The following is a 12,457-nucleotide window of genomic DNA, read 5'->3' as shown; positions in this document are numbered from 1 at the left end:
TTTTTAAGATTCTACTGACAGGCAAAGGCTGACTGAGGCAACTAGAGAGGAAAGGTGAACACTGCTCTTTCAAAGGCAAGAAAACAATCTAGTCCACGAGGCCCAGGAGTAAGTGTAGAGGTTTATATAGAAATACAGAAATAACTAAATAGAGACAACAAGTTTTTCAAAGCAATGTGACTAAAACCTTCAGGTAATAACTGAAAAAAGAGAATAACACAACTATAACACTCTCCTCTGACAGCCCTTTTATACACTGACCAATAGTGTCTCTAGAGATCACTAACACGCATTTGTTCTGTGTTTAAAGGGGTACCAACCATAGACATGAGTCTAGTTAATGTCACAGAATTGAGATGATTTCTTTAACAGCTCAATAATATAACAGTAGCTCAAAGTATGTTAAATGTTTTCCAGATGTAAAATAAACTTCAAAATTCCTACAGGCTTAAAAGGCTTTCCTTAGTAAATTTCTTAATGTAATTTTATTTCCTAGAGAAATCTTGAATCAAGCTTTAATATTACAATTTTACTCAAAGTTCTACGATTAATTGCTACAAAATATACAACTATCAAAATTTCCCAACAGTATGAAAAATTAAACACTGGCCAATTTTCAAAAGGGAAGAAAATGATCTTCAAAGGTTTATTCTTATCAACATCAAACCCTTTTGATATGTAGCCTTAAGTATACTTTAATATTCTCAAATACTTCAAGATTGGGCTAATAAGCAGTTTCATAATAAAATAACTACACAGTACATAATATCATCAATATACCTTTTTTTCTTTCTTAAGAAGTAACTAGAATGAAGTTTTAAATCACCCCTAACATCTGTTTCATTTATTGTATATTAGAAATAATTCTCAGTTTATTAGCATCATTATAACTATCAGAAAACTCAGTGATCAGAAAAACTCAGTATTTGTTTCTATGGATGAGGAGTGTATCATTAAACGTATGAACCCTTGAGGAGACAAATGGGAACTTAACACATTATAAATGATGGCATCCGAAAAGCATGGCTTTGCCTTGCTGCACAGAAACACTCGGAGGGCAGCAACTCTAAGGACTACAGAACTTCTGAGACTCTCCCCTTGAGTTCCCAGTGCTCCTTCAACAACCATTCAATGCATAAAACATCAGAAGCGGCTCTGACTTTGTATTCCTTCTTAAGACATCAAAAGATACGTTGAAAATGAAGCTACTGGTAAAACCCCACTGCCCAGAGCACCTTACCCAGTGACATAACTGTACCCATTGCTGGGACACTATTCAAGAGGAGCAGCAAAGCCATCTGTGATCAATTTGCTTATTTCTCAATTAAGTATATATTGTAATCCAAACAGCCTCAACCTTCCAGGAAGCGATTTATCAAAGGTGCTGCTATTTCTGCAGCTAATTCATTTGCTAGAGATGCCATTGGAAAATACAGATTTTTAAGTTAAAAGGTAATGAGCTAGACTAAAAAAAAAATCTCTTATTTAAATGAGGAAACACTGACATTTAAATATATGAAATATTATAAAAAAATTATAAATACTGGGTTTCTAGGTCTAATGACCTCCTTAGGTTTTATCTTCTGTTCAGCTGAAATAGCTCTTTCTACATTCTACCTTAGATAAGTACAAATACTGCCAACAATTCTTCAAAACCTCTGACTATGCCAAGTGAATCATATTTGCATACAAAAGGGGGAATTTTTATGACAAAAAATGTAAATAAACTATAAAGGATACAAAGTACAGCAATAATAACAACAAAACTCTAAGGACAAATGTCCTGTGGGCATCCACAAAAGCTTTCACAACTATAAGCAAACATCAATGCATCTTACCTCTATCATTATATGAAAGGCGTGCTTGTGAAGAAAAAACACAGGCAAAAGAAATTACGATTCATATTTAGAATGAAATGAAAAATGACACATCAGTTACAAAGGTGAAAGAAAGAATGAATTAGTTTTTTAAAAGTTGACAGTGATTCAATGGATTATATTTTTAAGGTAAGGATTAAGAACACTTTCCTTTTAACCAGAGGAAAGTATTATTATAAAAAAAATCATAAAGGAAAAGTCCTTGAATATCACCTAGCAGGGCGGTAATAAATAAAATTTTTTGTTAAAATAACTTCAAATTACCTGACCCAATGGGCTTCAAGCCCACAAGTAAAATAAACTTTAAGCATTAGTTATTACTTCAAAGGTTTTAAAGTCTAAATGCAGGAGTAAACAGGCAGTTGAACTGAGGTGGACAAGAGCTGAAACTGTCTTCTGAACAGCAGAGGGCAGTGTTGTCTTTCACAAACACCACCAAACAGCCCCAAGGAGTGCGTGCATGGAGGTTATGGGACAACCTGGGCAGTCATTCTTAAATGCCATTTCCCACTGGCCTGGAACTCCTAGAAATGGCTAGGCTGGCCAGCAAACCCCAGAACCCAGTTAACTCAATTCCTTCAGTGCTGGGATTACAACAAGCATGAACCCCCAATCTGCCTGTCTTCTCCCACCCCTCTTTAATTTTCTCTCTCTCTTTTCTTTTATATGGATTCTAAGAATCAACTTACATTTTCATGCTTGTAAACCCTTTGGGAGTTGTAATATCTCTCATGTCTAGTTTGGTTTTTTTTTTTTTTTTTTTTTTTTTTTTTTTTTTTTTTAACAGCTTTCATAAGAACCTCTGAAATTTCCTACTTCCAGTGAGTGACCATAACTCACCTCTCTAGAAAGTAATAAAATCAAATGATGAAACACAAAATAATGCTTTTGGTGGCTATGTGTATGCTCATGAAACACAAACTAGGAAGAAAACATACGAGGAAGAACAATGGCCAGAAACCAACAAAACCTGGTGACAAACTAGGCCTGCTGTAAACCTCCCTGCCCAGCTGTAGCAACAAGAATGGTGACTTAGTTCATACTTCAAATTGAGCACTTGTTAGCAGTTAAAGTACCATATTACAGTATTACAGTAACTTTAAATTTAGAAGGTATGTAGCACCTTAGTAAGTAGCAGTGCCCTGGAAATGAGTATCCACTTTTCTCACAGCCTGAGGACAGTCAGACAGTAAGAGAGAACAAGTCGCCCCTAAAGAGATAACTGTTTAAAGTTTAAATTAAGTAAAATGCACATTAGCCACTGCTAGGAAGCTTGAAAGCTCCAAACAGATGACCACATTCCCCACATGCCACTATTTCTACAGAGAACAGTGCCACTAAAAAGAAGAAATGATACTCCATTATCTATATCAGTTGTTGGCTGGATTTTCATCCTGTGATAATCATTCAGGACTATTCATGATCCATTAAAAAGCTAGCTTAATCCTACCATACCATGAGCGAACCTAAGCACTCCAGAACACGGTTCCTCTCTTACAGGGAATGCAAAGACACAAGAATCACTGAGATATTGTTTCGGAAATAAAGGCGTCAGTGCAAGCAGATGTTACTTTTATCTTAAAAAGTATGCCTACTCAGTAAACTTCCTAATGAACATCAAAATAAGCTATAAAATATACAAATCAAAAAATAATGAGGATAAAAACAAGCTTTAATGTGATAAGAATGGGCAAGACAAAAACCCCAAAAAATTAAATTAACTAAAACACATAAACAGATTTTAAGTATATCTCTTTGGATATACTTCTCCATAAATGAGCATTAGAACAAACAAAAGACACAAGGTAAACGAGAAGCACCAACAACAAGCTTCTTCAAAGGAAAAAACTGTTACAGTACATGCAGTCAAAACATGCAAAAGAGATCACTGATTATACAAACATAAAAAAGCTCACCAAACAAAACAGTCTGGATTCACAAAATGGAAAGGTAGCTTTGACTACTCTGTACTGTAACTGTAAGTAACTAAAAATCAAATCAGCACGTTAATGCCAAGTAATCAGGTTTCCAGATTAGAAATAGACTTGCTGCTTATCAAAAAGGAATGAAATTACTGTCAAACATCAAAAAAGAATATAGGACTTTATTCACTCATTCATTTATTCACTCATTCAAACAAGTTTCCTAAATGCACTGTTTCTGTCAAGTACTAACAACTACTCAGGCTCTCATGAACTTCACAGCAGATGGACTAATTGATGATCTGCACTAACAAATGCATAATTAAACACTAACATCAGTAGGAAGGAAGTCACGAGCTTGAGCACCTTTAATACATCTGACTAATTTTCCCTGAGGAGAGTGACCTGGAAAAAAAATGAAGCAGTAGAGGGGACAATTGGGAATGAAAAACATTGGGACACATCCTAGATTTTACACAACCACATGGACAAGTGCTGTATTTACTGAAAACCGGGTTTGGAAAAGACAATCATTATCCTTGAATGGGTACTGTAAGAGATATCCAAGTGGAGCTATGTGGAAAGCAGTTAGCTATGCACATCTAAAAGTCAAAGAAATCATGCTAGAAATAGAGACTTTGATACACTATTCATAAATACACATATAACATATACTACAACTTTACTGTTTAACCCCCACACACACACATACAGTTTTAAGTGTATCTAGTTAGATAGATAAGTAGTTTCCATTTTTGACACCACACTCGACAACCTCTTCTTATGACTATCAAGTGTCCATACTATGTGAAAACTGACAAATTCCCAATGTGTCTCCTCTTAGTCATCCATCTAATTATCATATATTCTTAGAAATGTCACAATTCATTCTTTAGACTATCAACAAGCAAGGACAGAAATAAAATTCGTGAAGTAAAACAGTAACAATGTTTCTGAGCTAGAAAAAGGCAGGCATAGAGATTAATAAATAAATAAATCTGATACTGTCGAATGCTCAGCCATGGCTTTATTAATTGGAGCCCAAGATTCCTTATAGCTTTTCTCATCGTACATTTCCTGAAAGCAAATGGGAAGCAATGTAGATAATACAAACTCTGAACAGACTCCCAAGGCTGTTAGCAGCACAGGGCAGCCAGCACTTGGGTAGAGAATCCTAAGAGATGGAGGGAAAGCCCATTCTCCTCTCAGCTGCTGTTCAAAAGCATGAGGGTTATGACTAGCTATGAAGAAACCCTACTTTTATTTAACATTTATAACCTCTAAGTGAAGATGAAAGAATGAAAACAGGTGTTAGAAAATATTTAACTACCAGACTGTCTAGGCACAGATAAAACCTATATTCAGTATGAAGCAGTGAACTCTAATCAGTTTTCCTTAGTTTGCTATGGACTCCATCTAATTATTGAAATAAGCTGTCCAACGGATAATGATTCCTGAATAAAAGCCCAGGCACTGTCACTGGACAGGATTCTAAGTGTCATTTCACCTGTGAGTACCCTGATTTTCATCAACAAAATGAACTTTCTGAAACAGATATTTCAGAGTATTCTATCAGTAAGAGTTTCGCTGAAAATTATTCCTTCTGAGTTGAAGCTGCAACAGAGAGGATAATGACACCAGACAGTTACTGAGCATTTTAATGCTGGCCAACACCTCAAAGACAGTTCTCTCAGCACTACTGAATGTCAGTCAAATCTTTCTTTCACTGGATACTCCCTTCATAATTTCTTTACCTTCATTTCCAAGTGGCAAAGTTAAATAAAAAGGCAATTTTCATCCTACCTTCATGTAATTTTGAGCCACAAGAGTGCAAGACCCTCCTGCACCTGTACTAGGTAGCATGCTTAGTGCAGGGCTTAGAGCAGGTACACAAGCACCAAGAGAAAGGCTCACCAAAAACAGAACAGCAGCCCACAGTATTTATTTTATTAACAAATGAACTCTTCTACTTCTATTTCCAATTAATAGAAAAGGGTTCTAGGTGTAGCAAGGAATAAAGGAAGACATCTAGGCTAAAGTTTGAGTAACAAGGAGGGTGCAAGACAAGTTTTGCCTCCTCCTGGCTACTTTCTGCTCTCAGATAAAAGACAAAGCATGTATTCTGGTCTACACTCATGAGCCCAATTCTAGACTGACAAAAGGAAAACTGCATCCCAGATGCTAAGAACTAAATGGCGGGCAGGCACCTGCAGTAGTGTAGTGTGTGTGTGTGTGTGTGTGTGTATGTGTGCGTGCGTGTGTGCGTGTGTGTGTGTGTGCGCGTGCGTGTGTGTGTGTGTGTGTGTTGCCAAAGCACTCAGAGAACTGACGTTAACAAATAAGTGTAATATGTAGCTTTACTCTAACTAGGTTTATCTCCATGGTTTTTGTCTTCCTCTTATCCCTTTTTGCTTTTGAATACAGAAATTTTAGAAAATCTCCACCTGACTATATTTAAGTAAGATTTAGAAAATCTCCACCTGACTATATAGAAATTGTAACTAGAAAAAAATCTGGGTGCTTGGTGAGAGTAATTTTTTCAAGCTGTATATCAGTAATGTCTAAAATTTTGCTTAGAAGTACATTTTAAATGAAGTTACAATTTTAATTGCTGATAGAAAAACAATTATATACCACAGTGGGACACATAGGAAAAATATCTATAGCAGCCTTGCACCATTCTTAAAAATACACATACAAAGATGTACAGGTATAAAATGGCATTTAAGCATGTTAAAACAATATAGTTAGAATACTTATGAAATGTAGATTCTCCTATCAGAAATCTCACACCAACTTTACTAAACTGATAAAATATCACACTGTATACCTTAAATGTACACAATTTGTATGAACACACATTATACTGTAGTATTTTCTAAGCGTACAATAACACTCTACTAAGTTTCACTTAAAAATACATCACTTGCCAAGCGGTGGTGGTGCATGCCTTTAATTCCAGCTCTTAGGAGGCAGAGGCAAGATCTCTGTGAGTTCAAGGCCAGCCTGGTCTACAAGAGTTTCAGGACAGGCTCCAAAGCTACAGAGAAACCGTCTCTAAAAACAAAAACAAAAAAAAAAAAAAAGGGGAAGGAAGGAAGGGAGGGAGGGAGGGAGGGAGGGAGGGAGGGAGGGAGGGAGGGAGGGAGGGAGGGAGGGAGGGAGGGAGGAAGGAAGGAAGGAAGGGAAAATGCAACAGATGGAGCTAGAGAAAGGTATTCAAGGATGCACACCAATCTTAAAGTTATTTTCAGAAAGTGATAAAGGAAGTTCAGATGACTTTTGCTTTTTGATAGAACTCTTTCTAAATAATTTGTGTCCATACAACATAGCTCTGTTTTAAGCAGAAGAGAGAAAAAATGGAAAAACATCATGTCTTAATAAACTCTAGCTACTAATCAATCAACCTAGTTGTGTGTAACAGCTTCCCTGGTAATTGAAACACGCCATCCTGAAAGGAAACTCCTTTTTGTTTTTGTTTTTGTTTTTTTGTTTCAAGATAGGATTTCTCTATCTTGAAAAAACAAAAACAAAAAATATAAACAACTCATAACAGTTTCATGAAGTCCCTAAAACTGACCAGATTCACTAGGCCTCTTTGCCAGAATACTCAATAAAAGCTGAGACTCCCTTGCAGACAGACCTAACAAGCCAAGCCTTAACCAGCTTCAGAGAGGAAGCAGAAATCAGTGAAGCTTCCGGAAGAGATTTAGAACTGAGCTATCAAGAAAGGACACCCTCCAGCTGCCTGCAGGCTGTGTAGTACACTCGAAGTTCTCAGCTTTTGTGAGCTGTCACCCATACTGGGGTGGGCTTTGGTGATTCAGCTATCGTTGAGTCATTTTTGCTCCTGTTATATAACATGTCACCCATATAGTAAGTAACCCCAATAAAACTCATGGTTCATCAGGCTGGACTTTGGTGATACCCACAACTTTAGTCTGTTACGATAATCCTATTTGGGGTGTGTAGACAAGTGTGTTGCATCTTCCCAGAAAAAAATTTGCCACACAATGCTAATTCAAACTGGATCAGACCTAAAAGCCTCCTTCATGTGATCCAGCTTCCATAGTACCAGAAAAATCCTATACAAGTCACCAAGGGAGGGAAGCTGTGACACCTAGGAACCACAGTGACCAGCAGGATGAGATATCCATAAAAATGTAATAAGTGGCACTCATGTCAGTGGGAATCAACAGCTGTCTGATTGGACTTATGGCCCCTCCAAGGAGGGAAATAATGCCTGAAAATATATGTAGATTCCCAAGGCTAATGAGGCCATGGACCTTAGAAAAGAATCTATTAACAGTATTTTGTTAGATCAGCATAATTCCTTACTATATTCTAAATCGTATCCTTATATACACAGATCGGCAAAGCTACCAACTGCCATCAAAGAAGCTTTTTTTTTTTTTTACAGCAAATGGAGGCCGTCACAAAACACCACAAATGGACACAATGCAGAATCAACAGATTGTGGGAGTCCAGCCACAATACATACATCTACATCACAGATCCTGTATCTATGGCTCAGGGAACAGTACGGAAGATGGGGTAGAAAATTTTAAGAGTCAGAGGACTAGGAAGTGACTACTATGAAAGGGAACTCTCACAGGATTCCACCTCCAGATAAAGAAGCACAGGCAATTAATAGGTGTAGAAAGAAGGAAAAATTAGCCTTTCCCAGGGCTAAATCCCCTAACTGGTTGTCCAATGTAAAGGGATCAGCCCTGAAATCATATACACAAGCAACAAAATTAGACTTAGCAGGTTGTATCTTCACATTTATGCATACAAGTATGTAACAGAAAATAGTTTAAAGAAGCTATTAATGAGAGAGAATGAGGGGGAGATATGGGAAAAACTGGAGGGAGGGAAACTGGACTGCAGGAAGGAGGGAAAAGGGGAAAAGTGATGATGTAATTATATTTTAACTAAAAATGTATTTTAGAAAGTATGCTTCTATAAATATTAGACTTATCCTGTAAGTATAATTTAATATGAGCATGCTAAACATTATCAATAAAACTTAGTAAGTTCCCCTACATCTTTACCAAGAAAGAAAGGAGACCACTTTCCTAAATTGACTTGAATATATTACCCCATAATTTGGTTTCTTACTACTTTTCAATGAAGTCATATATAAGCTCATGATCAAGAGGAAAACCCTACAAGGCATTTTCACAGATGACTTGGTTTCTCAGTGGATAGTAATTTGGCACAGCATGAAATGGACAACCTATTATTACTTTAATAATTAAGGTCAATGGGATTACTTTGCATGCTCAACTTGGGGATCCCCAACATCTGAAGGCCCTTACTCAAACCAACAACTAGACAAAAACATCATGATAATATGAACAAAAGAAGCTGATGTCACTTTAAAAAGAACAATATGCAATACTAAAGTTTAAGTTATATAACCTTTTAAAATGAACAAAAAACTAACCTCATACCTCATTTAAGGTAAGTCATCTCTGGACTCTAATAATCACTTGATCGAGTAGCAGGTTTTATCAGCATGAATATGGATCTTAAATAGAAAACTTAAGTTCACATACAGTTTACTGAAACAACATTAACTCTTTGCCACAATAAGGCTTAATAGGAGTTCACCAAGTGTCTCATATTCATGACTCACTATCACCAGAAAAACCAGTTTGCATTCAGTTTACTCAGTGTGCGAACTTCCTATGTGTGGAAAGAGTTTCAGCATAAACAAAAGAAACATGACCTATATAATAAAAAGAGGCTCTTCTTGAGTCTGATCATGTCACTGTCTTATAAAAGCTAGGATACTTCAACTTATTGTATATCTTCCAAAAATACAGCTTCAAGATTTATATCAAGGCAAAGACCTAAAAGTATCTGACTGTTTATTAGAGGAATTCCCTGGAATAATGTTGTTGTCTCAATATGACTCTACACAAAACAAACTCAATTTAGCATTCAGCGTTTACAGGATGATCAGTCCTCACAAACATTGGAAACACAGTTGTTACATACTCTGTCTTCAAGAGCTTACAAACTAGTGGGATACTAAACTATGATATAGGATGTATACAGAATACTATAAGCTTTTCTTTTGGGATTATTTATCTGAACCACAGAGAAGAGAAAATTGAGTGGTATCTTCTCAACCATCTCAAGTAGCAAATAAATACAACTCTAGATGCATATGCTGGATAGTTTCTACACTATGGTATACTATGGAGAAAGAATTGTAAGATGGTATACAGTGGACCACACATTATAGGGTGCAAAGCAATAACAGTTTTTGAGTACTTTTAATCGCAGAAGCAACATAATCCAACATGTAAAATATTGTTCTAGCAATAGCAGAGGTAAAAGGAGAGCAAGAAAACAAGCACATCAGCCTCTGGGGCACTAACATTCTGAATACGATACTATCAGAATAAAAGGTGGTGAATGGGGCCTGGGAAACAGCAGGACTAAAAACAGTAGTTTCCCCAATACGTTCATCCCAGATGACTGTGACAGCAGTGAGACTATGAAACTTTGAAACACTGTAGCTATGACTTAAAAAGAAACATCCACAGATTCAATTATTTAAAAAAAAAAAAACAAACCGAGATCTGCCTTTTTTAATCCTTAATCATGTTAAATTATTTTAGAATAAATGTTTTTGTTCATTATAAAGAATCATAATTAAAAAGAATTGGAAGTTACCAGGAGGTGGTGGTGCATGTCTTTAATCTCAGCACTTGGGAGGCAGAGGCAGGTGGATCTTTGTGAGTTCAAGGTCAGCTTGGTCTACAGAGTGAGTTGAGGACAGGCTCCAAAGCTACACAGAGAAATCCTATTTTGAAAAAAATAAAAATAAAAAATAAAATAAAAAAGAACCAGATTTTAAAGTATGTCCTATATGACTTAAAATAATACTTATAATAAAAATGAAAAATACTCTAAATAAATGGTGTCTTTATCATGACTCCCATTACTTAACTGACAGAACCCACTTACTGATCTTGACAAGGCCACTTCCTTCCAAGATACCAGGTTATTCAAAAATCAACCATTAGCCAAAGATTTGAAAGGTTCTCTAAGTACTAAAAAATACTATGTCATTTTCCTAAAGCACTTAAACAAGGTGCAAAGAAAATGTTCCAGGTACCCTTGGCAAGATTACAAGACCTTTTCCTAATAGGTCCTTTAACTGGGAAGGTAGGCACTTTGAGGACATGCAGACATGTCCTCCAGACGTTAAATGTGTAGTATATCTCTCCTACCCACTCATTTCTACTTCAAAACATCTTAAACAATGAGTGCACACTGGTAGAATCAAACCACTAGCCAGGAATTTCTGCCTATGACTCAATTACATGTTCAAAAATGTATTCTTCATTTTCAAACAACATCTAAAGGAAAGCACATGAATGTGTTTTCTGTACAGCTGTCATGTATGTTCTTTCATCTTCATAAGAGGCTAACAAATGATGGTAAGTGCTCACCTGACTAGGTACACATTCTACTCAATACCTAAAGCGGAAGGATAAACCAGACAATAACACAATATAGAGATGCCACTAATATTACTAAATTCCCTAAATAGTATTCAGAAGTATCTGCTTTCTGAAGAAAGGAACAAAACAGAAAAATAAATGGAGCCAACAAAGTTTGAAGAACATTGTGGTTTAGATTCCAGCTCTGACAACTGTGAGCTTTTGTATGTCACAGTTTTATCTATAACCTAATATTACATGCTAAGTCCTGTGAGATAAAATTAAATCAGTGCTTATCAAATACAATTTATCCACGGCCCCATTCAAGAGTATGGTCCAGGAATGTCTTAACAAATTCCAAGAATTATCCTTACATATCAGTATCACAATTGAGAAGTCACCAGAAAGAAGCCACACCCATATACTGGTATATTTGTGAATAATTATTCATATGAGCACCCTAGAACAAGCATTTAAATGTTCAGCAAATGCCTGATGTAATTATTACAATTGTATTATCAACAATTATTTTGAAATTTAAAAAGAGCCTTTTGAAAAAGGATTACAAAATTTGCATAAACCTCTCACCAAAAATAAACTTAAAGTATACAGCTATACTGTTTCAGAGAAGCTCGGAAATGACCAGAGTGAGATTCCACATAAAAGACAATGCCATTTTGCACACAACTTAAAATCCAATGACAGTTTAAAATTAGTTCTGTATTGTATTTTTTTTTATAAAAACTTGTCTGGTTTGATCACATGCTTGTTCAGTCCCAGTCCAGCTGGCTTTGGTGAGCTCCCATTAGATCAGACACACTGTCTCAGTGGGTGGACCAACCCCTCACAGTCCTGACTTCCTTGCTCATCTTCTCCCTCTTTCGACTCTTCAAATGAACCTTGGGAGGAGCTCAGTCCATTGCTCAGATGTAGGTCTCTGTCTCTATCTCCATCCATTGCTGGATGAAGGTTCATATTTATCTTTTTGGGTCTGGGTTATCTTACTCAGGATAGTATTTTCTATTTCCACCCATTTGCATGCAAAATTCAAGATGTCAATTGTTTTTTATCGCCGAGTAGTACTCTAATGTGTATATGTGACTAGCATGTGATCAAACCGGACTCTCTGAATGTGGCTGACAATGGGGGTTGATTGAGAAGTCAATGATAAAGGCACTGGGATTTGTTTCTACTG

At 36.3% G+C, this 12,457-nt stretch overlaps 1 protein-coding gene across 2 annotated transcripts in view; it reads right to left on the bottom strand.

Annotated features, from left to right (window-relative positions):
• Acvr2a (activin A receptor type 2A) overlaps nucleotides 1–12,457 on the bottom strand; it is a 75,549-nt gene that overhangs the window by 15,373 nt on the left and 47,719 nt on the right. The window contains exon 5 of one of the 2 annotated variants that reach the window (XM_085681177.2): nucleotides 1,839–1,862. The exons of the other annotated variant lie outside the window; for it this stretch is intronic. Coding sequence (XP_085537303.1) covers nucleotides 1,839–1,862 — 24 coding nt within the window. The remainder of the gene's footprint in view (nucleotides 1–1,838; nucleotides 1,863–12,457) is intronic. 2 annotated transcript variants of the gene reach the window in all.

Source organism: Myodes glareolus, chromosome 21, assembly GCF_982192425.1.
Source record: "Myodes glareolus chromosome 21, mMyoGla1.1, whole genome shotgun sequence".
Classification (NCBI taxonomy): domain Eukaryota; kingdom Metazoa; phylum Chordata; class Mammalia; order Rodentia; family Cricetidae; genus Myodes; species Myodes glareolus.
Note: the sequence above shows the minus strand (reverse complement) of the source record. Positions and strands in the feature narration are given on the sequence as shown.